At 41.8% G+C, this 25181-nt stretch overlaps 1 protein-coding gene across 3 annotated transcripts in view; it reads right to left on the reverse strand.

The window, feature by feature from the left end:
- COL14A1 (collagen type XIV alpha 1 chain) overlaps positions 1–25181 on the reverse strand; it is a 195452-nt gene that overhangs the window by 68605 nt on the left and 101666 nt on the right. For all 3 annotated transcript variants that reach the window (XM_074986728.1, XM_074986726.1, XM_074986727.1), the window contains 10 exons: positions 20411–20485; positions 18636–18775; positions 16976–17099; positions 15788–15931; positions 13996–14160; positions 11511–11549; positions 11018–11156; positions 7848–7990; positions 4535–4644; positions 1829–1987 (listed from right to left, as the gene is read on the reverse strand). In XM_074986728.1, coding sequence (XP_074842829.1) covers positions 1829–1987; positions 4535–4644; positions 7848–7990; positions 11018–11156; positions 11511–11549; positions 13996–14160; positions 15788–15931; positions 16976–17099; positions 18636–18775; positions 20411–20485 — 1238 coding nt within the window. The remainder of the gene's footprint in view (positions 1–1828; positions 1988–4534; positions 4645–7847; positions 7991–11017; positions 11157–11510; positions 11550–13995; positions 14161–15787; positions 15932–16975; positions 17100–18635; positions 18776–20410; positions 20486–25181) is intronic.

The raw sequence follows: 25181 nt of genomic DNA on the forward strand, positions 1-25181 counted from the left end.
CCATCATGTGCCAGCAGTGCCTTTCTGCTATATACATTGGACAAACTGTACAGACCCTACAGAAAAGAATAAATGCACACAAGTCGGAGATCAGAAATGGCAATGTAAAAAAGCCTGTAGGAGAGCACTTCAATCTCCCAGGACACACAGTAACAGATTTAAAAGTAGCTACCCTACAGCAAAAAAATTTTAAAACTAGACTCCAAAGAGAAACTGCTGAGCTGCATTTCATCTGCAAATTTGACACCCTCAGCTCAGGATTAAACAAAGACTGTGAATGGCTAGCTAAATACAAAAGCAGTTTCTCCTGTCTTGGTGTTCACACCTTCAGATCAACTGCTGGTAGTAGGCCTCACCCTCCCGGACTGAGTTAACCTCATTATCTCCAGCCTTGCTCTGGCCTGCCTATTTATACCTCCCTCTGCAAATTTCTACTACCTGCATCTGATGAAGTGGGTCTTTGCCCACAAAACCTATGCTCATACATTTCTGTTCGTCTATAAGGTGCCACAGGACCCCTTGTTCCTTTTGCAGATCCAGACTAACATGGCTACCCCTCTGATACTTGACAGCTGATGATCAGGTTCAGAACCAGAACTCTAGCTAAAATACCAAGTAGAACTTGTTCTGGTTTTAGTAGATGGAAATTGTGATTCTATATGTGTGTCTGATTTGAGAATTTCACAGTTTTATTTCAGGAAGGAGTGGAGCTACTCACCCTCTGTGCTGCAGAGCACAAAGCCCCAAATGGACCCCTTCTTCACAGCTACATGGGCTGAAAGAAGCTGCAATAACACTGCCCAGGGCCAGAACTACCCCACAACACTGAGATTCTGCAGACCCAAATCGCTCCTTCACAACCTTGAGTTACAATGATTCCAAATTGGTAATGGTTTACTGGAGAAAGAATTGTTACTGACTCAGAAACCCCGATGAATTAGCAATGGTGCGAATTCTGCTAATTCTGGAGCTGCTTTATGTGGGATGAGAAGATTGACTACTGTATGTGGACAAGCAAGGTCCCTAAACAGAGGATCTAGAGACAAGTAATCCTCAGAAGCACCTTTGCACATCCAGTCTATTTGCAAGCAGGGAACATTCTCCATAAGAGAATCCCTGTACTCTTGCACATGACATTGGCAGGGACACATCCTTCCCACAGACAACAGCAGAGACAATGGGCAATTGCTCAGAGCTCTGGTTGCCACTCAGCTCTGAAGAGAAAAGGGAAGTCAGTGGAGGGAAGGACCCAATTCATTTCTTCTTCAGACTCTGGAAGATCATGTGTTTTTTTAAATATTGGAGTGTTTTATATTTTCAAAGGAAGTAAGAATGCTGGGAGAGATGCCAGTGGAGACAGACTGTGTGAAAACAATGCATTTCTGTAAAACCAGTAGGAAGAAAGAATAAAACCAGCCAATATTAAAAGGCCCCAGGGGATTATGCACACTGGGAAGTTCAGAATGATAACTGAAAATCATGTGTAAATGATTTAGGACCCACAAGTTATGCATAATGTTAACTTGTATAATGAAGGCTATTTGGGACAACCACCCCTTCCTCTACAGTACCTTGCACAGGGGTACTCACTTATAAGTGTGTGTGTGAGTGAAAAATTTAGTTATAGAGTTAAATTAACAACAATAAACAGAAATGATTAATCTCGATTGAGGTTTATAGCAGGTTCTCACAGAATTTCTACAACACTGTACCTCTGTTGTGTCACAGTTGAGCTCACCCTATTTCTGCTAAAACAAATGTGTGGATATTGCACGTACAACCACAAGTATTTTATTATGGTCTAAAAAACTGCCTTTGTTTCACTTACTGGTGCGGAATTGTCCCTTTGTCCTCTGGATCTGACCATTCTTCCCAGCACTTCTATCCCATCTGAAGTAATATTCCCTGCTGCATTTATTATCTTCTCACTCACTTGCTTGCAGTCAATGATAATTTTGGCTGTAGTCTTGCTGATAACAACATGCAACTAGACAAAAGAAAATATACACAGAGAGGAGAGCAGGAATATGGATTATCAGACACAACAAGCATTTTTAAATTAGTTGATGTCATATTAGCTACTGGAACTAAATAAATAATCCATAACAGATAATCCATTCAATGACTCAAGCCTCCTTTTCTGCCTATGGAATATCTATGAGCAGGTTGCCGTCTCCTCACCCCGGGCAAAAGGTTCATATAAGGATGATTCATCATCTAAATCCCACTGAGACCTTGATTTATGGGCTACTTAGTGGCGTGCAGGTGTATATTTTGAAACCTTGTGTGAGCCAGCCATAGGACTGTCTTTCACCTAACATATTTGCAGATAATTATAAAGATGAATGGACTCTGCCAAAAATAATAGTAAAATGTACGAAATAATTTGTACAGAATTGTCAAATAAAATCAGTGTGCAGGTTTTGCATTAAAATATCAAAATATCTATGGATGCATGGGAGAGCACCATGCACAGTAGCACAAGCCTTCCCATGCTGTCCCTGGCACTGTGCTAACTTTCACCCTACTCTCCTACATTATCGGTCATGAAATAGCTTTGGCAATACGTAGCACACAGGATGGCTCCATCCTACACTTTCCACACACTTAGCCCACTCTGTGCCACGTGCCCTTTGGGTGGAGAGTTTTGCAGAGCTGGCAGAGCAGTAGCGAAGGATCTCTGGGCAGGGGTATCATCTCTGGGCACGTGAGAGCAGCAGCAGCCACATAACAACTTTATGGACATTTTGCCCAGGACCAACTATCATCAAATGACTGCACAGCACCCACAACCTAGGTCCTTTGTGCCTTTCAAACTTAACTAGGTCAGGAGAATCAGCCAAGATATACAGAGCTTTTTCCTAATAAAAGATTTGAGCCCCAGGAATAAAAGTGGCTCATTAAAGCGGTGGTTCCTAAACTTCACAGCATCACGCCCCCTTTCGATTTTTGAGAAACCCTCACTCCCCCTCCACCTCTTCTTTACCGTCATCCAACCCCCCTTTTAACAAAAAATTCAATTTGTAATTTAAAATAAACAAAAAAACTTGACATAAAAATGTTATTTAAAATTAAAAATAAGCACAAATAGTTTTTCTTGGCCCCTTGAAGGAGCCTGGTGTAGCCCCAGGTGGCCAGCTACCTGAGCCCCATGCCAGCTGCCAGAACTGACTGCAACAGTCACCTGCCTGCCTGAGACCTGTGCTGCCAGAGCCACCTGCCTGAGCCCTGTGCTGCTGGGGCCAGCCACCCACCCACCCACCAGCTGCCTGCCGGCTGCCTGAGCCCTGCGCTGCTGGGACCAGCCGCCTACCTGCCATTCTAAGCTGCCGAAGCCCCACGCTGCTGGGACCAGCCACCTACCTGCCATCCCATGCCTCCTGAGCCCCGCACTGCTGGGGACAGCTGCCCACCTGCCAGCCTGAGCCACCCAAGCCCTGCAATGCTGGGGCCAGCTGTCCAAGCATTGTGAGTCCCACAAGCCAGCCGGCCACCCAAGTCCCACAAGCCCTGCAAGCTGCCTGCCCAAGCCTCTCCTATCCCACAAAACCAGACACCACCAGTCTCCTGTTTTCACCCCATCCCCATCCCATCCCCCATACCCAAGCCAGGCACCCCCAGCCCCCATTTAACCCCATTTTCCTCCTCCCTCCCACAACCCACACTCACTCATCTTTGCAGAAGGCAGCTAGCTCCATGTGGGTCTTCACCATCTGCCTGCTTTTTATAGCTCTGCACCAGGTCACCCACATAAAATAGCAGGGGCTGAGAGCCGAAAGCAATGGCTGGCTCTTTCTTCAGGTCAGGGGGAATGTTGTGGGGGGGCTGGGTCACCTCGCGCCCCCCCTGGAATTTCGTCATGCCCCCTCAGGGGAGCACGCCTCCCAGTTTGGGAAACCACGCATTAAAGGGATTTCTTCACCTCTATGCGCTGATAATCCCATTTTAACTGTTCATTTGCATCTTTAGATCCAGTCTTCTTAGGAAAACAGTAACTACTAGAGCTTAGCTAGAACAACTTCCACTATTCTTGTGGAAGTGCTGTGAGATCTGAAATGACTATGAAAAGATCACCATGGTGTACCTCATAAAAAATGTCTATATAAATAGTAGAGTTGGTCAAAAAGTGCCAATTACTTTTTGCAGAACATTTTAAAATATGTATTTTTCTTTTTTTTTTCAGTGATATTTGCCAGTTTTCAAATGAAAAGCCGTTTATTGTCTAAATTATTTCTCAATGGAAAAAATCTGACCACCCCTAAAAGATAGGTAGAAACAAAAGTGAATAGACATAATGAAGAATGCAACAATGGCTGATATTACCAGCATCACTGGTAAAACAAATCCTATAAATATATGAACCTATTATTGCCAATTTTCTTCTGTTAACAAAGTTTTGTAGATGACTTGTAACCTGTAAAATATTTGCCTTTTCTCAACAATTCATTGTGTGCAAGAAAACCTCTAAATGTGAAAAAGAGAAATCCAAAATCTTTGTTCTGTATGCTTAAAATCCATCTAACTGTTAGCATACCTTATGGAAACTTCCATAGAATATTTTCTTTATTTCAGGGCCTTCAAAAGTAACAGTTTGGAAATCCCCTTTGTAGTCATAATTAAAGAAAATCAGAGTTTTACCATCATCTGTAAAATGAGAAACATCAATTCTCTGTATGAGTGGGAAAAAAGATGTATTATTATTTGTAAAAGACAACATTGTTCTTAGAAAATTCAAGCTTGTCATTTTGAGAGGCGGGGGCAGGGACTAACTATAGAATTATCCGTTGTATTTTAGGTTCCCCAAACCAAAAATCATGCAGCTATTTATTCCTTTTAAGGAAAAGAAAAGCTGTGTTGCTAATACTTGCTAAATCAATGCTTTATCACTCATAACATATAGGGTGTATTTAAAGCTACATTATAACTTGGACACTGTAACCAGTTGGAATCCTTCATTAGAAGCAGCTGAAGAATTATACCCCGTGGGATAAGTCTTCTCCAAAACTGAGAATTTCCAAAGAAACCAAAAGATTTAGGTCTAGAGCTATAGAAGGGATGAGAACTTTGTTTTACTAAAAAGATATTGACATCTGGCTTTGTCCCAAATTAGAACATAAAGCTGAATATTTTGAAATTCCCAATAGAAGAAATGGAAAAAGGGGCCTCAGATTGACCAAAATATTCAATTCAGTTTTGACAGTTTACATTTTGTATTATGTACTGTAAATGTGTAACATAATGGAAAAACTTGGAAATGTTTCAAAATGAAAAATCAAAATGTCTCATTCTGAAAATATTAAAACAGTATATTTTAATGTTCTCAGAATTCTTTTTTCTTGTTTTTCTCAAAAGCACAATTCTGACCCAATTTTGCCACAAGTTTTCTGTTTTAATAAAATTGCATATTATGGTGAAATATTGTTTTGTCAATGTTTCTCCAGCCAATGCCCAATTTCCACTGAAATTCCTTGAGACCCTTTAAAACCCCCATTCTAACTGTCCCATAGCTATAACCCAGATGAAAGGAGCAAGCAGAGCTGGATAACCAGATAATACTCAATATCCTCACTGATTTCAGACTAGTGTTTCAGAAATGTATTGAACTGATTTTTAAAAAGTACTAAAAGCTTACCACATTCTGTAGCTGCTACTACAAGACCCCAAGCAGTTCAATAAAGCCATGAAAGCATTCTGGGCTCGTGTTTATAGCTAAATCCAAGAATTGGATAACTTCTACGCTACAATCTTAACTGTGGAAAAGAGGTCAGCACGCACAACGAGGAATACTACGGTGTCTTTCATGATCATACGTGGTTCCAAAATTTCCAACTTTCACACTGTACGTGAACATTAGTTGTGACATTCAGGCAACATGTTGGGTAGACCCTTAACGAATGTCTCCACTGCAATTGGACACCAATGGCTGTCCCCTGTCAGGTGACTTAGGCTTGTGAGTGTGGAGCTACAAGTCTGTTCAACTGAGGTGTAGACATTTGGCTGAGGTGGGATCCCAGTGTGCAGGACCCTGCAAGATGGGAGGGTCCCAGAGCCTGGACTGCTGCCCATATTCAAATTTCTACACCTCAGTTAAACAGCTCCTTAGCCCAAGTGCTGCAAGCCTGAGTCAGCTGGCATGGGCCAGCCATGAGTGTGTAACTGCAATACTGCCATCTTTTAGAGACCTGGCTTCAATTCACTGCTCCATCAAAGATTTCTTACGCAACATTGGGAAAGTCACCTGTGCCCAGACTGTTAAAGACACTGAGGCACTGTAATGCTGTGCTGCAGTGCCTAACTGATTTAGGAGCCAAAGTCTGATTTTTTTTTCAACAGTGTCTTAAGAAATTAAGTGTCTTAAGTGACTACAAATCTTTGAAAATCAGACAGGCTCCTAAATCAGCTAAGCATTGCAAAGCTGACCCCAGCAATGCCTAAATATTTTTAAAAAATGGGGCTTATTTTTCCTAAGAGAGAATGTTACTGTTATTTCCATTTTGAAATATTTGGCTCCACGTTCAAATATTTGGCATGTGCCCCTGTCCTACTGTGATAGGCATCACACTAACAATTAAATAATAATAACTCCTAGCTTTTTCATCAGTAGACCTCAAATCACTTTACATCGTCATCCCTGCTTTACAGATGGGGAATCTGAGGCGAAGAGAAGTTAAATGACTTTCCCAAGGTTGCACAGCATGCCAGTGGCAAAGCCAGAATAGAACTAAGACTTTCTCAGTCCCACTCCAGGGCTATTAGGTAACATTGCCTCGAGAAATAGTCTGGTCTCATTGACATAAATCAAAAAGTGATTCTACAGGTTGAAGCTTTCTAATCCTGCACTCTCTCATTCGGCAAGAGCCATAATCCAGCATGATTTTAGTTAGCTGTCCACTCACTATTTATGCATATGGCCACACTGTCCCATAAAGTGTGTTTACAGCCACCAGTCCTGGACCTCACTAGAGAGTTTTAGGCTGGGTCTACACGTGCCCCTTCCTTTCGAAAGGAGCATGTGTAGACACAGGATTGTTGACAGAAGGGACCTTCTGTCGAATTTTCCTCAACAGCATTATCCCTCAAAAATCTGAAGTATAACAGTCTCTGGACATCGTACTGTCGACAAAAGTGCAGTATAGACACGCCTGTCGACAGAGAGGGCTTCCAGTTGCTGGGTAGCCCTCTTTGCAGAGCTGCCATTCCACTTTCTGGCACCAGAGGGCAGTGCAATCTGCCAGTTCTTAGTTGACAAAGCAAGTTGGGTGTAGGAGATGCAATCTGTTGACAGAGGTTCTGTCGAGATTTCCTTGTTGACAGTAACTTCTGTTGACAGATGCTTCTAGTGTAGACATAGCCTCAGTGTTCTGTGCTGTTATTCAGGTGTGATTTACCCCTGAACATCTTTTAAGACCCCAGAAAGCAGTGAAAGTGTTGGCAATGTGCCAGATCCCAAAGTTCAGCAAAGTCTCTCATCTAGAACCAGTCAGGTCCCCAGAGTGCTGAACAAGAGAGGTTCATCCCGTATTACATTCTTGATCCATTGCCTGCTAAAATCAACGTGAACTTTCAAAACAAATGGGTAGGATTCAGATCTCAGTTACAACCATGTAAATCCAGTTCACTACAGATTTACAGCTGTAACAGAGATCCCAGTCTGGCCAACTGAATCCATGGAATCACATGTGATTCTATGTAGAGAAAATCCTTTGCAGATCCCCAGCTTCAAAATTTTCATAATTATTGATTAGTATATATTCATTATTTAAACCATCACCAACACTTATTTTCAGCTTTATTTAATCAACATCCCAAGGGACACAAAAGCATGCCATCAGGTATAAAATACCTACTGTCCAAAATAACTCCAACAAGTGGCTCGTATTTTTCATTTAAAATCTCCCACAGAGCAAATGGCTCCTGGGGTGTGTCAGGGAGTATACGGAAGAGAAAAGTAATGGTGTAGTCTGAAGGCAGCCCCTCAGGGTGCAAGTATCTGTAATAGAAAGAATAGTCTGCAAACTGTAGTAATCATGGTGAAGCTGATTTAAAAGCATTCTTTATTACTCTGGACTTGTCTTTTGAAATGAGGAACATGTATCAATTTGAGACAGGCATCGTCACACTTACTAGAATGTACTCAACCATGATATAAGTCAGAACAATGCTACCCTTGGGATTTTTCCAAATCTTTTAATTATAAAGTTGATGGTGCTTTACATTTTTTAAGTGACAATGTCTGTTCTACATTGTTATTTTAATTAAAACTGAAACTGAAAAAAGAGTTTAATTTTAGATACTGAATGCCTAATCCAGAGTTCAGTGGGAGTTGAGGGTGCTCAGGGTCAAGCCATGAATTAAATGCTACATTTTTAAAATGCATGCACATGTGAGATTGATAATCTTTATTTAGTAAGTGATGAAAACACAAATTACTTGACAGACCCATAATATTGGACCTTTCTTTCTAGATCAACTGACTTTAAACAATTGATGGATAAGCAATTAACTGATGACAGAGACTTTGGTGGGAGGAATCTTTTATAATTAGAATGTAGTTTACAAATATGGAGGCCAACATTTTAAACAGCTCAGTCAAAATGGACTTTACATATAAAAATGAAACCTACTGATATCTAGAAATGGGCAGATATTTCTCAACAGTTTATTCCCCCGCCAAAAAATAATCAAAGAAAACTATTAATGAAGTTGAGTAGAATTTGGCACTTAGTTTCAGCTGACTAAAAAATTTAAAAAAGAAATCGAAGCTAAAATGGTTCATTTTTACATTTTTGAAAGAAAATGTTTTGATGTCTTGTTTTGAAATGATATTTCATTTATAAATTTAGCTACATAAAAATACAAAAGGGTAAAATTCACCCAAATGTAAAAAAGTCATTTGAGGATTAACTCAAAATTATTATGCAAAAACTGCACACACACACAAAAATAAATCAGTTTTAGTTAACTCACAATCCAGTTTCCTTTCAACTTTTTCAGTTCAGCCATCAAACCAAAAAATCAGTTTTCAGGTAGCAATTTTGATAGTCTCCCAGATTTTTTTCAGAAGAGCAATGAAGTTCATAATAGAAGAGATGCTTGCTATTTTATTTCATTCGCTAAAGTTGAGGTTTGCTACTCTATACTTTCATTTAAGATCTCTGAAAAATTTTGAGCTGGGACAAAAGAAAAATGGGAAGCACAAGATTAATACACCAACTGGCTCTAATTTGGAAATATTCATTAGTCTGATTTGTATAACATATATAGATGCATTAACCTACATTATGTGGGTAAAAAAGTTACTGCATACAATTTCTGACTGGCCCCAGTGCTACTTTGGAAATCATGTGCTTTTTGACACTGTGCTTATTTTTGGAAGAAACAGCATAAAAATTGCATTCTGTAATCATTACATGCTATACAAGTCACATATGGCATGCATTATTACATTGTCTCTGTGTACATTTGTGCATAATCTTTAGGCGAAGTTCTCTTAGATCCACCCTCTGAACCCCTTATCAGCAATATGTTTACTATTGTATATTCACCACTCAAACGCCAGCCAAAGTGGGAGATAACGTCTGACATGAATACAGGCTTCATGAGAGACCAGGTCATGGTAAAGAAATTTGGCAACATGCCAGAGGTGCTCTAGACAGATTTACATATGCAAAGCATATAAAACAATGGGGTCAAGAGTCTCTCAGAGATTTTTGGCTTGGAAGACAAATTTAGATCTAAGTTCAGGAGAGTGATGAGGTCAGAGATAAGAGACAAAGGACTGTTTCAGCAGAAGGACACATCTGGTCTTCAAAATACTCAACATATGAAGTCACAGCGCTGGAGGAAGTTGACAAAGTTGAGAAACAGAAGTTTCAGACACTGAGTGGAAGGCGAATGTGCAGCAGAACAGAGTAAAAGTGATGACCAAGGATGAAGTTAATAATATGGCACCTTAGGGAAAAAATGTATGAAGGACAGGACAGGGTCAACAACAGAACTGTACAGCATTCCAAATCAAACAACAAGAAGAAGGACTGAACCCCAGAGAATATAAAGGAAATATCAGGCTTTTACATGAAGTGCTCAGAGAAGGGAGAAAGACCCCTAAAATTCAAGGTCACAATGAGATCAGCTGAGATGAGGAGAAAAAAAGGTGGATCTGAGCCACACATGTAAGGAATCCTTAACAACACAGAAACAGACAATCTCAGGATCATGCAAAGAGTTGAAAACACAGTGAGTAGTCAGGAAGGCTGGTCACACTGAGATAGCCAGAGAGGTAAGGGAAGGGCTGATAGAAAAGCAAAAGAAAGAAGAAAGCAAAACAAATGGGGGCAGAAGCATGAACTGCTAACCCCTCCAAACTGCCCTGCTCTCCCCCACAACCAACAAAACCTGGGGAAAGCAGCCATCAGAACGTTCCCATGAGTATTGTCCCAGTTAGAGCAAAACAAGAGAATCTCATACATATGCAGAGAAGGCATCTAATATGAAAGTTAAAAACTGCCTTCCTGGATGAAGACTATTCTTCTTTTGTATTTATTGAAACCCAGTAAATGTTTCTAGTTAATTTTTCCAGAGTAAAATCCAGTAATTGGCATCAAAAGCTAACCCAGTCCTTTCCTCTGCTGCTGTTTTGCTGGTTTAATGTGTCTGTCTGGGTGACTGGATGTAGAGGAGTCACAGAGCACGCATAGCACAAGAAGCAGGGCACAGGTGGGTTAAGGGAAGGTTAAGAGATGCTCCCATCGTCCTTCTTCTGAAGGAAGGAGCCAATTAGTACTCCACAGTACTAATTCTTTGCCGCCTTCTGTGTGACGCTCCAGAAGACCTTGTCCTAGGTCTCAACCTGCATGGTAACTCCTGGATTTAAACAGAGGCACGCTCTGATGTCCTTTCTCCCTTCTCTGAGCACTGCATGCCCTTTCCATGAGAAGTCACACTGCAAAATAGTGGGGACTATTTGAAGAGTTCAGTAATATGGTATTAGGACCATTATATATACACTAATACTTACTTAGTAGGCTGGGAAAGCAGGGCATCTTTATGCAGTCTGTAACATGGATAAACATTAAAAGTACCAGGCTCCATAGATACTCCTTCCACTGCCGAAAATTCTTTTTCAACCAAACCAAACATTTCCATCATTTTAAATCCTGGAAAGTGTATAAATATATAACTTTAAATTCATTATGTACAAGGATGAATTATGTACTTAGCAGAATCTCCATTAATGGAGATATTGAAGAACAGGTTGAATAAAGATCTAAGAGGGATGATATAGATGGTGCTTGGTCATACCATGAAGGCAGGGGACCAGAATTGATGACCTCTTGAGGTCCCTGTAAGTGCTAGTATTCTATGGTTCTATACATAAAGGAGCTTGATAACATCATGTGGTTAACAGCTGTTTTTATAAAGGAAATTAAGCAATTCATTATCTAAAGGTGTGCGTCTCAGTAAATGAAAGTGATTCCATAAATGCAGAATCTATGGTCACTATACTGTACCTGCTAAACTGCTTCCATCCTTATATACCAATGGGCATGCTGGAAAAAAATTAAAAACACAATTAAACTCAGAAGAGCAGTAAATACTTGAAAATGTACCTGTTTTATTTCTTTCTGTGAAGAGAAACCTAAACTTGTCTCTCCTAGGCAAAGTCTGCCAGTGAGTCAGTAAACTTTGGAGTCTACATATCTAGTTCTGAGAATCTGACACTATGAAGAAAAAAAGGTTTAAGATACACAACTCCAGCTACATCAATTGTATAGCCAAACTCAACATACTGGAAACTGTCCTCACAGCAGGAAGTCAGCAGGAGAAAGTATCCCATCAACTTCCCCTTGGAAGGGGTTGACAGTGGAGTTCTGGTGGCTCAATTTAGCGCGGCCTCTCTGGGCGCATTAACCAAACCTTGGAAGATTGATGACTACCATATTGATCTTCTGGTAAGAGGAAGATGTTGATCTCTGAGAGGCAAACCCACAGCTAGACCACAACTGCTCACTCAGCTATGAGCAGCAGTGCATATAGACCAGCATGGCCTGGTATGTCATACTAGCAATACATTTCCAGCCAGTTGGGCATACCGGAAAGGCACTGTACTGCCTTTCCTCCAGCTCAATCTGTACGGAGCCCTCCTACAAGAGTACAGGGCTGGGGGTGGTACAGCAGCTGGAGGAGCTTCTGGCATTCTGCTCCTTTCCCTGATGGCTCTCCCAGCGAGAAAAGGAGCAGAACTCCCAGCACTGCCACCCAGGGCTGCTTCCTAACAGGGCTGCTGCTGTATGGCGCTGGAGGAAACACAGCCCCCTGGAAGGGCAGGGACGGGGCTAGAGCTTCTGCTCTTTCCCTTGCTAGCAGGGGCAGAGCAGGGAAAGCAGCAGAACTGCTCCTCCAACTGTTTACCACTCCTAGTTTTCCTCATCAGTAATGTGGGGTGGAGATGGGCAGGAAAGATTGTGGGGGGCCCTGACTGGGCAGTGAGGCAGAATCACATGGGGAGGTCATGTGTCCCCCCTGCCAGTCCCCTTAACTGGTGTTCTCCCTAACACCAGTAAGAAATTTATTTTACTTGCACTGCTAGCAATGGTTCACCACTCCAGCAGAGCATGTCATCACTCAGCTCTTCAGCACGCTGCAACAGCCTATCCATGTGCAAGGCCAAGTCAAATGGACCCAGGACACAATGGCGTAATTTGGTTAAGAACCCTCCTGCTGTTTCATGTTGTTACGGCCTCTCTACAGCTATCCAGATTGCCCGGAGTCCTGTCCCCATTCCTGGCTTGTTTGTGCCCTATACTGAATGAGATCCTGCCCTGATCCTGTCCTGCACCTGCCTCTTGACCCCAGACCTTTGGACTGACTCCAATTCTCTTTTGACCTTTGGCTTGCTTCTGGACTCTGACTACAATTCAGATTTGGCTTGTCTATGGACTCTATCCCAGAGTTTGATTCTCATCCTGTCCCCAGAACCTGGTTTCAGCATTGCCCTGCCTGGTCCTCACTATGTATCTGCATTCAACCACTGCTCCAAATTAGAACTGACAGCCTGAGGGTCTAGAACTGAGAGGCTAACACCATCCCATGTGGCATCACGAGGCATCTCAGGCTAGCACCCAAATTAAAGTGCACTTTTGAAAATGTAGGCTTGAATGACCAACAGATAATATTGCTGAGTTTGCAAATTCCTGGTTTAAAGATGAATAATGTTGACAGTGCAACCACCAAGAAGTAGACTGTAAGGCTTGGAAAGGGTGCATAACAATACAATGAAAGCAACATTCTTGTGCAGCCAGTTCTGGCAGATTGCAGCTCTATATCCATGTCAGCTGTACACAGGCTATTATCCAGGTAGGACTATAATAGAACATAATGAGGGTATGTATGTATGTAAATGTGGCTTATGCCTTCTGACTACTAGGTCCTGGCCAAGAAAGTGTCTCCTTTTCTCTAGTCATAGAAGGTCTAGAAGAATGACATCTTCCTGGCTTTGGGGGGTGCAAAATTCTGGCAGGAAAATCCTACTCTGCCCTTTCCCCTGGGGCTGTAACTTCCAGCTTATGTGCTATTTACGTACTAAAATTTGGCCCTGGGGAATATATTTTACAGATGTTGTTTAAATAAAGAATGTTCAGTCAACATTAATCACAGAATAGGTTAAAAGTCTACAGAAAATAAAAAGCCAGTTAAAAATTGTAGACCACAAGTTTTTTCTTATTTACCCTAATGTAAATTCAAAGCAACTTCTTTCTGACCATGGAGTTACTCTAGGTTCACACCAGTATAACAGATGTTTCTGAATAACTGTAACCAGAACCCTGTTAGTCTTGCACTACAATAATATTGCAGCAATGATATCTGCAAAGATATTAGAAAACTGACTGTATTTTTGAATGGAATAAAAATTGAATTCTTGGAGTAGAAAACAAACTCCTCATGCACCAAGTATTGAATGTTGCACAGGCACAAATACAAATCAAAATGGCTAACTTGCTGATGCAGTTTCACAGACAAAAGTGATCAATTCATCTTCAATCTTTTCAAAGGCATCAAAGTCATCCACAAAGAAGACATGTCTTTCACTAGGCTTGCTGCCAATGTTAACTAATTCTGAATAGTCTGCATCCGCCACACCAATAGCAAAAATGCTGAAGCCTATAAAGGAAAAGAGAACATTCTTGTGATTTGTTCATTCAAACAGAGGAAATCAAATACAAACAAACTGTTTCCTTCTGCTCCTTTCCTGGCTAAATATAAGAGTAGAAGAATGTATCATTTTTCTACAGCGCATCTGAGAATTCATACATGTACCGCAAGAAAGGTCAATACACTCAGCAGTTCCAAAAGAAATTTCATAGCAATATTTTAACTTTGGCTATTCAAGCACATGCTTAAGTAAAATTCTCTTTGACTTTAACGGGACTTAAACATATGCTTAAAGTTAACACATTCTTGAGTGTTTTGCTCAATAGAGACAAGATTTCTTGCATGTTTAAATGTAGGCATGTGTTTAAATGCTTTGATCGACCAATGCCAATACCAGTGCAATTTAATAACAAGAAAAAACAACCCTATATTATATTATATTATATTATATTATAAATACAAAGCACCCAAATGAAATTAATTTATTTTTTGTTCAGATTTAACTCTATGCAATGTAAGTGGAGTTTAAATATCTCACTCTTTATCCTGGTTTATTTTCCCTTCAGATTAATCAGCAATTAAACTCCACAAATTGAACCTGCTCTGCAGTTTCTGCTCATGGGACAGATTTTGAACTAGAAGCCTGATCTTGATCAGAGGGCAATCTGGCTTGCAAATTTGAGGAGAAGCAAGCTATAATTATGCACCAAAATTATGTCTTGATGTTCTCCTTTCCACATTCTGACAATGAAAATGACCTGTCTGCATTGTTCTGAATACTAGCAATCAATATACAGTTCTTAGAGAGACCGATCCAACAGCCTGCTCTAGTCCACAGAAGTCTTTTCACTCAGTGATGCACTGAATGATGCCTACACCATCACCCATAATTTTCCATGGCCTATCTAGTAGAAGACCTATCTAGTAGAGGATTCCCACTTCTGAATTTCTTTCACAGGTACACCAGAGTTTCTGCTTTATTAAACTACTTGCTTACAAAGCAGACATAAAAATACAAAAACATCACACAGCACACTATTACTAAAAAATGCCTAAAATATAAATCAGTTGGGATATAAATTGGGATATAAATCTTGCCCATATGTTTCAATGCATAGTATATAGAGCAATATGAACAAATCATTCTTTGTATGAAATTTGAGTTTGTACTGACTTTGCTAGTCCTTTTTATGCATCCTGTTATAAATCTAGGCAAATATCTAGATGAGTTGAAGTATCTCTCATGGATGACAACATGGACCTTAGGCTCATGTCTTTAAACATATTTAAGCATGTGAGTAGTCTTCATGATTTTAAAAACATGCACAAATATGGATCCAATAATACTAATAACTACAAACACATTGTATAAAATGCTACTCAGTCCATAGTGGGTAATTCACAGTTTCACAGTGAGTGCTGTCAGATTTATATTTTACTTGGATTAGGTTTGTAAACCCTTCTAGGGCAGGAATAATATAAATATAATATCATATAACATAATATAATATAATATAGGGTTGTTTTTGCTTGCTGTTATTAAATTGTACTTAGGCATCTGGGCTTAAACAGTGATGATGAAGATGGAGGAGCAGGAAAAACTGAAAATGCAAACATTTCCTAAAATATATGTTACCGTCTAGCTGCATCTCTCTGGCAACCTTGTTCACATCATCCTGTGATCGCCCATCAGTAATGACGACCAAAACCTTAGGGATGCCCCTTCTTATGCCTGAATCAGTGGTAAACAATGCCTCTCGTGCATGCTTAATTGCTTTTCCTGAAACAGAAGAAATCCATTATGATAAATGTGATTCATACTAGAATTTCTGTTAATGCTTAATATATTGACAAAAAGAACAAAGTCCCATTTCAATTATTAGGTTGAGATTTTCAAAAGCCTTTAGCTAACACCACGTTTCTAAAGCCATGTGTAGACACCTAAATAGGTAGCCTGTTCTGAAAATTCTGAGTGTGCAAGAAGCACACACTGACTTTATTGAGAACTGGTGTGCGCTTGGTTCTTCTGAAAATCAGGCCACTTCTACAAGTGCATAAGCATAGACTTAGGAACCTAATTTTGACCTTGGCTCTGGATTTTGGCTTCTTAGGTAGAAAAATGGAAATGTGTAATTGTGTTCACAGCAGAACGTCAGTGAAGTGCAAGTAGCTGAATGAATTTTCTGCAATGTCTGACAAAATGAACACTATGGCCCCAAGTAACCCTGCCAGCACTCAGCCTGATTAACCTCTTCCTCACAAAGCTGTCTTGGGGGGTGAAACGCAAGTCTAGCGAGTGTTAATTATCAGTCAGCCTTCTCCAACCACAAAGACCTGAAACCCTCCTCTGAGGCTTAACTCTCCAATTTCATAACAAAATAGAGCACACCCCACCTTCCCCCATCTGCTGAAACTCACTGAAAACCACTGCACAACTTCCCTCTCTGGGATGGAATCACTCACTTTTCCACCCACTAACATGAATCCACATTACTTCCCATTCCACCTTCCCCAGCCCTCACATTCATTTGCCTTTGACACATCCATTTCCCTTCACTGGTCCCCAGCCCCACAGTTGGATTAAGGCCCAGAAGTGCATCCTTGAGGACAGTTCAACCAAGAGATCACCAGGGCTTTCCGACCATGAAGATGTCAAGCATTGCAGAGTCTTGCCCCTAAACCCCAGTGCCACCTATCATTATGACCTGTCTTCTTGCATTAATGTCACATGATCATAAGTGGCAAACCACTTTGCAAATGGAGGGGTAAGTTTGTACAAAGAAAGGTCATACAAAACTGTTTCACAGCCTGCAACCTCTCTCACCTGTTTTGGTGTTTCCTCCTTTGTACGCTATATGCTGAATGGCTTCAAGAAGAGTCTCTTTGGTTTTGTACACGTTCAGTTTAAATTCTGTTCTGGCATCATCACTGAACTGAGCTATTGCAACCTGTATACAGAAAATGTGCTGGTTATAAACACTGTTCTAGGGCACATGAGCAAGTTTTTTTAAAATAAGAATTATTAGGATCTTTCCTTGACTTGAAGCCATTTTTATTATTTTTTAAGATTTCACTACATAAACAATTTTGCTCTCTGAAGCTTTGGATGCTGGCTATCACTTTCTGGTTTTCTTGGGTAGTAGACAGTTCTTCCACCTTGGAAAAAGCACTCCCTACCTGGTCCCAGGGCATAATCTTATACATAGCTGTTCACATATGTTCAGTTAATCCCAGAGTTCACTCAGAAATTCTAAAAATATGTGTAGCTGTGAGACTGGGACCAAAACTTAGGAAGTATCAGAAATAAAATGAGGACCTATTATTGAGTTATTTCATCTCCCAAATGTTCTGCTATGTGAGTTCTGCACTTCTGTAAATTAAGCACATATTGATATTTCTGTAAGTAGGAGGCTACGTTTATAAAAATAATTTGTACTGATGTGGATAAGAAACTAAGAGGAAGCAAGAACTACACCTTCCTCTATGTTTGAAAAATGCCTAACACCTTTTGACTGCTGTTATATCTTAAATATTAAACAAGAAATTTAATCCAGAATGATTTAAAACAGTGATATTTATACACAGCTATATTTTTAAAAGTTATAAAAGCTCATCCTGAGCACATTCAAGATGTGTCTACACTACAAAGTTTTGTCTACAGAAGAGGCCTTCTGTTGACAAAACTAGGGAGCGCCCACACTGCAAATGCATTCTGTCTAGAATCTGTCGACAGAACACAACCTTTTTCCCAGCAGAGTTCTGTCTTGAAAGTTTGAGGCACAGCACCTCTGTAGACTGAAAAATAGTGTAGACACTCCAGGGACCTTCTGTCAACAGAGAGTGCTTCCAGTTCAGATGGCAGCCCTGTTTGCAGAGCTTCCAGTTGGCTGTTCTGCTGACAGAAGTTTGGGCAGTCTGGGCGCTCCCTGTCGACAGAGGGCTTCGATGGGGGAGCCCCTATAAAGTGTGGACGTGTTCTGTAAACAGAGGTTCTGATGGCAAAACTTTGTTGACAGTAACTTCTGCAGACAGAACTTTGTAGTGTAGACCCAGCTTCAGTGTTTATCATCTTTTCCTGTACAACAGGAGTATGGCATTTTTTGCAAATATTGTGTTTTATTTTATTTCACATTAATGTTTAGTATAAAGCAGATGAGTTTAAAAACAACAACAAAATTAAAAAGGTAAGCTTACAATTTTTAATGTCAGTGAAGGTCTAGAGTTGATATAAACAATATACAGAGGAGTGGCAAAAGGCCTAATTACTACTTAAATCTCATTGTGAAGACTTAAGAGAGACTTGAAATATTCTTAGGCATTATGCTGTCTCCCTTGTGAATCTCACCATCTGGAATATGTAAAATAAGACCCTTTAGAGCCGCCAGAACTCAGTTTTTATTTTCAAAATAAATGAAAACTGCACTTTAGTTTAATTCTAGACCCTCGATACACTTGCTAAGTTATTCTCTCTTTGTGTTTGTTACCTGTGTTCCATCAGGACCAATTCTGTCCAAAGCGCCAACTGTGCTATACAGGAATCCAATTATTTTATTGAAATTTTCATCTCCAATACTCCATGACCCATCCACTAAGAACACTAGGTCAGCCTTAGCAGCTTTGCAAACTGTGGAACAACAAATATTTTGGAGGTTACTTTTTGGCCATTGGTAACATCTTTGTTAATACCCATTAAGCCCTCAATCTGGCTTAGTGAGTCACCAAGCCCCCAGATCTGCTCGCAGGGACACCCAAGTGCATGCAGAATGAACAGGGCTCTGGAAGGGACCAAGTATCTACACTAGCAGACGTGTTTATTTATCAGGTGTTAAGGTCCTACAGGTTCTTAAATATTTTCATCATCATCAACAACCCTGGGCTAAGCACCCCTTGATGTCCGTTGCCTCCCTCACTATATCATTCCATCTTTCCCTGTCCATTGTGGAGTGGCTGGGTTTTGCTAAACATTTTAATTTTAAAATAATGTCACACACATATTTACACAAGAACACACTGAGTTATTGTACAAGGTAGCTTTGCAGCTGCTACTCCAGCTGACAGAGTTGAATAAGCTCCATAACTCCTGATGCTCTTCCTCCAGGAGATTAGGTACGAGTAACCGGTGCAATGGAATAAGGAGGAACCTTACATTCCCTTACAGCCCAATGCACGCACACAGTCTGGCCCTAGCATCTCCCCTCCCACAGCTGCCCTCTGCTGTATTCTGTTTGACTGAAGATCCCTATGGACCTGAGGTCCATCTTACAGATGAGGTATTTCCTACAAGGCTCCTTGGAATCTCCTCCCTAATTTGCACAGCAATTGCTTACGGCAGGAAAGTGGGCATAAAATGAGGTTGTCCCTCAATTTTTTTTTTAACTCTTAAGGAAGAAATGCACCTAAATGACAAGGGTCAGAAAAGGAAGACACATAAATGTGACTATTCTTGCTTTCTTCAGCTGAAATGTACTCAATGTTGGGTATATTGGCTTCTGCTCAGGTCTATTAATTAAGATCCCTTTCTTGCAATATCTAGGGATGAGTTCCTCAGCTGGTTTTAACTGGCATGAGTCCACTGACTTCAAGTGGAGAATCTGGCCTTAATCCTCCAACAATAAAGCACTCTGAACAGAAACATTTGAGCCTCTATATGCGATTCCGGTCTGTATATAGGAGATTGGTAGGCCAAGGGAAGTCCTAATTTAAATACGGGGGTTGTGAGTATAGTAAGTGCACATGGCCAGTGCCTTCCACATTACAATATTTGGATCAACTAGACAAATCATGTTGTCTTATAAGTCCAACAGCTGCTTAGACCATGGTTGTCAACCTGCGGTCATTGAACTGTGAGGTTCATTATGGGTGTCTGCAGACTACGTCTAAGCTTTCCAAAAAGGTCTGCACCTCCATTCAAAATTGTTTTAGGGGTCTGAAGTTGAAAAAAAGTTGAAAACCATTGCTCTGGACTATTCACTGAGTGACAGCAAAATATACTTTTTCCTTGTGTTGCAACATATTGAAAATGTGTTAATGATTTATCAAATTATATGCTTTGCATAAATTCACCAAAAAACTCCCAAACAATAAAACACAACTGGGGGAACAGTTCCTCAACACATGTAAATCCATTAGGTTCCATGGAGCTACATCAATTTTACCAACCAGGAATCTGGCCCTGGAAGTCAATAATTGAGATCAAATCCAGAAAACGAGCTACATGAGTTAAGGCTATTTTAAACCCATAGACACAGCACTTGTTTACCTTCTTTTGCAGGAGGTATTGTAGGAGGTGGAACTGTTGTTGAAGGAGAGGTTGGTGGCTGAGTTGGAAATGGTACTAGAAATTAAAGAACAGAATATCAAGAAGAAATCTTATTTGAAGACATTGTCACATATTTTTTTAGTAAGTTGAGATAAGATATTTTTACCTTCATTTGTGTTTGCAGATATACATCTACCTAGTTATACAATCCATAGGCTAGCATGGATCGACTGAATCTACTATTGTAGCTACAAAGCAAGGCTTAAATTGTGGCTTTGCCACAAGCCCCATCTATGATGCAATGTGTTGTTGTATGGTCCCGGAAGTAGTGCAGGAAGCAGATTGCAACAGACACTTTTCCATGCTCTGACTGGACATGTCTTCATGCAGTGCCCATACTCTGTTGTGCCAGTGATAATTCTCTTCCTGACAATACTCCTACCTACCTGGGCAGGAAGGGAAGTGACAATTCCTCAAAGGCTGGTTTCCCCAGCATGCTGCTACATACAGTACAGGTAGCAACCACAGGAAAATAAGAAGGGACCTTCCATCTCCTTACAACCCAGTGCAGACATGCACAAGAGACAGTGTGACCCTAAAGGAACTTCCCCTGAACTCAACTGGTGGACGCTGGTGTTTTTTCAGCTGGAGACCAGATTTGTAGATCTCTCTCTCTCTGTGTATAATATTAAGTCATTGAGTCTGTTGCAATTGTTATAAGGTTACTGTGCACAAGAAATCTTGAAAAATAGGCTTCCGTGTCTTCTATTTCACATAAAGATGAGTCTCTGAACGGCACTCTCCCAGAAATGAGGCAGAACAAATTATCGGCTACTCACAGCTCTGCTGTGGTTATGACAGTGACTGAATAAAGCTTTGTTAGCAAATTTCTATCTAGTTTTAGGGTAAGTTCAGAGATTTAACATGTACATGCTTGATTTCCTCGTTTATGACTGGAGAAAAGTTCCCAACCTTGTCAGACAACATTCTTTCCAGCATTCTCACAATGCAGGGAGCCACATGCAACATAGTTAAATGTTGTTCCTTGGGGGAAAAGTGTATTTGATATTCCCCAGAATGTATTTATGGTTATAGCTACTGGGCCCAATCTCACTCCCATTGAAACTAATGGGAATTTTTTCATGGACTTCAATAGGAAAAGCATAGGACCAAATCTTTGAATCACCTATGGGGTAAATCATGCCAGTCTCTTTCATGAATGCATCATAGAGACTGAGAGGAGCCCCCATCTATAAGACAGCCAAGCACAACTGTAAATTCTGCACACAGAATAATGCAGCTCCCTCCGAGTGTTCATAAAACACAAACATAAAAAACAGGGACCTGTGCAGCTCAGTTTAGTTGATATGTTTATCCTTTCATGCAGTAACTTGGTTTTGGAGAAAGTGTTTAATGTTACAGTTTAGCCAGAGTAAGGCAGGGGAGCACATGGACCTGCTGAGTTCCCCCCTGGATTCCCCCAAAACGCCAAGACTCCAGGGCACCAAGCCCCTGGCAAACCTTGTACAATACGCCCAAAGGTAGCAGAGTCTCAGACTGCTCATTGTGCTCAGGGAGCATCTAATGGGAAATAGGCCTGGTCAACACAGGAAGTGGAGGGATGGACTCTGGGAAGGGTTCTGGCACGTAGAAGCCAGGAGGAAGACTCGGTGTGGCATGGGTTAAACTGAAAGGGAAGATGATAAAGGTGTCTCCTGGGGCAGTGTGGCTGAAGGAAGGAAGGGAAAGGGGAGAGAACACCACTTAGGTGTTCACACACGATCCATTGTCTACAGCCAAGCACTAAGATACAACCACATTTGCTCCAACCCCTCTGACAGAGACAAACACCTACAGGATCTCTACCAAGCTTTCTTGAAACTACAATACCTGCCCGAGGAAGCAAGGAAACAGATCAACAGAGCCATACATGTACCCAAAAGACTCCTACTACTGGACAAGCCCAAGAAAGAAACCAACAGAACACCACTGCCCATCACCTACAGTCCTCACCTAAAACCCCTGCAGCACATCATCAGTAATTTACAAGCCATCCTGGACAATGATCCCCAACTTTCACAGGCCTTGGGAGGCAGGCCAATCCTTACCCACAGACAACCTGCCAACCTGAAGCAAATTCTCACCAGCAACTATCCACCACACCACAGCAACTCTAACTCAGGAACCTACCCATGCAACAAACCTCAGTGCCAGCTCTGCCCACATATCTACACCAGCAACACCATCACAGGACCCAACCAGGTCAGTCACACCATCACAGGTTCATTCAGCTGCACATCTACTAATGTATTATATGCCATCATGTGCCAGCAGTGTGCCTCTGCTATATACATTGGACAAACTGGACAGTCCCTACAGAAAAGAATAAATGCACACAAGTCGGAGATCAGAAATGGCAATGTAAAAAAGCCTGTAGGAGAGCACTTCAAACTCCCAGGACACACAGTAACAGATTTAAAAGTAGCTACCCTACAGCAGCAAAATTTTAAACCTAGACTCCAAAGAGAAACTGCTGAGCTGCATTTCATCTGCAAATTTGACACCCTCAGCTCAGGATCAAACAAAGACTGTGAATGGCTAGCTAAATACAAAAGCAGTTTCTCCTCTCTTGGTGTTCACACCTTCAGATCAACTGCTGGTAGTAGGCCGCACCCTTCCAGACTGAGTTAACCGCGTTATCTCCAGCCTTGCTCTGGCCTGCCTATTTATACCTGCCTCCACAAATGTCCACTACCTGCATCTGATGAAGTGGGTCTTTGCCCACGAAAGCTTATGCTCATACATTTCTGCTAGTCTATACGGTGCCACAGTACCCCTCGTTGCTTTTGCAGATCCAGACTAACACGGCTACCCCTCTGATACTTGCCACTTAGGTGAGAGGTTAAATTGAATACACTGCAAATAGGAAAGACTGGGTTCAAGGCAGGCCTGCCAACAGTGGAAAAGGATCAATTGCCCAGCAGCCTGAAGCTGCGTCTACACGTGCACGCTACTTCGAAGTAGCGGCACCAACTTCGAAATAGCGCCCGTCGCGGCTACACGAGTCAGGCGCTATTTCGAAGTTAACTTCGACGTTAGGCGTCGAGACGTCGAAGTCACTAACCTCATGAGGGGATTGGAATAGCGCCCTACTTCGATGTTCAACGTCGAAGTAGGGACCGTGTAGACGATCCGCGTCCCGCAACGTCGAAATTGCTGGGTCCTCCATGGCGGCCATCAGCTGGGGGGTTGAGAGATGCTCTCTCTCCAGCCCCTGCGGGGCTCTATGGTCACCGTGAGCAGCAGCCCTTAGCCCAGGGCTTCTGGCTGCTGCTGCGGCAGCTGGGGATCCATGCTGCAGGCACAGGGTCTGCAACCAGTTGTCAGCTCTGTGTATCTTGTGTTGTTTAGTGCAACTGTGTCTGGGAGGGGCCCTTTAAGGGAGCGGCTTGCTGTTGAGTCCGCCCTGTGACCCTGTCTGCAGCTGTGCCTGGCACCCTTATTTCGATGTGTGCTACTTTGGCGTGTAGACATTCCCTCGCAGCGCCTATTTCGATGTGGTGCTGCCCAACGTCGAAGTTGAACATCGACGTTGCCAGCCCTGGAGGACGTGTAGACGTTACTCATCGAAATAGGCTACTTCGATGTAGGCTTCACGTGTAGACGTAGCCTGAGTGATTTAAAGGAGACTGGGGAATCCAGCCATTGTCATGGTAGCAGCAGCCAGGAATCCTGCCAATCCCTTCTAAATTGCTCAAGCAGGCCGCAGGCCTGGGCATGTGGGCAACAGATGGAGCTGCTTTGGAGGAGGCTAGTCCCTGGCTCCGCTCCTTCCCCACTACAGCCTGAGCCATCACACACAAACACACAGGCCTCTCCTGCCCAGTGAAGCCCCAAATGCCCTCTCCCTGGCCAGAGGAGCCTGGATCAGCTGCAGCTGTGCCTTCCTTCCCTTCCCCAGGTCCATCATGCCCTGGTGAAAAGCATCTCTTCAAAGATGTTTCTGATATGTCCCTTGCAGGTTCCAGGGCAGGCAAGTAGTAAGTATAGCTGGCAGGGTCTGGGGAAAGGAGGAGGGGCACAGTAGCAGCTGAGGCAGGACTTCTCCAGCAGGTGCAGGATCGGACTGTGGGTGGCCAGGAGGTCCTCTGATAGAGGGTTGGCACTAGGAGTTTCTCTGGGTTTGTAGCTCCGGCTGATGGAGGGATATGAGGTCCACTGATTATTCTGTCCTATGGCCCAGAATTCCTGTTGACAGGCTTGTTGAAGGTGAGACAGGGAGCAGAGAGAAGAGAAAGAATAAACTATAAAACAAAGTATTTGATTTTCTTCCCTTTATTCTTTGTTTTGTTTCTCTACATTGTAAGCTCATCAGAGATGGGACCTTCAGATGTTTGTGAGGCATCTAGCTAACTTTATCCCCACCGAGAAATAATAAAGGGCACAATTTTCAATAGTATCTCAGTGACCTATAAGTCCAGGTTCAATGACTTTCATCCAGTGAGGCACTTTTGAAAATCTTTCCCAATGACAACGTCAACGATCTGAATCTTTGAGCACTTCTCTGTATTTCGTGCCCTTTGATTTTCTCTGCTGCCATGTTCTGAAGGCCTCTTTACAGCGTCATTGATTTTACAGCCAAAAAGGACCATTTGTGAACTGGGCTAAACTATCCTTCTCCCTCTTTGTCAGAGGCCTGTGTTGGCTACCCCATTCCTGTGTGTGGTTATGAGCTCCTGAGAGAAATGCATAGCTATGTTTGAGAGTGCTC

This window comes from Carettochelys insculpta, chromosome 2 (assembly GCF_033958435.1).
Source record: "Carettochelys insculpta isolate YL-2023 chromosome 2, ASM3395843v1, whole genome shotgun sequence".
NCBI classification, from domain to species: domain Eukaryota; kingdom Metazoa; phylum Chordata; order Testudines; family Carettochelyidae; genus Carettochelys; species Carettochelys insculpta.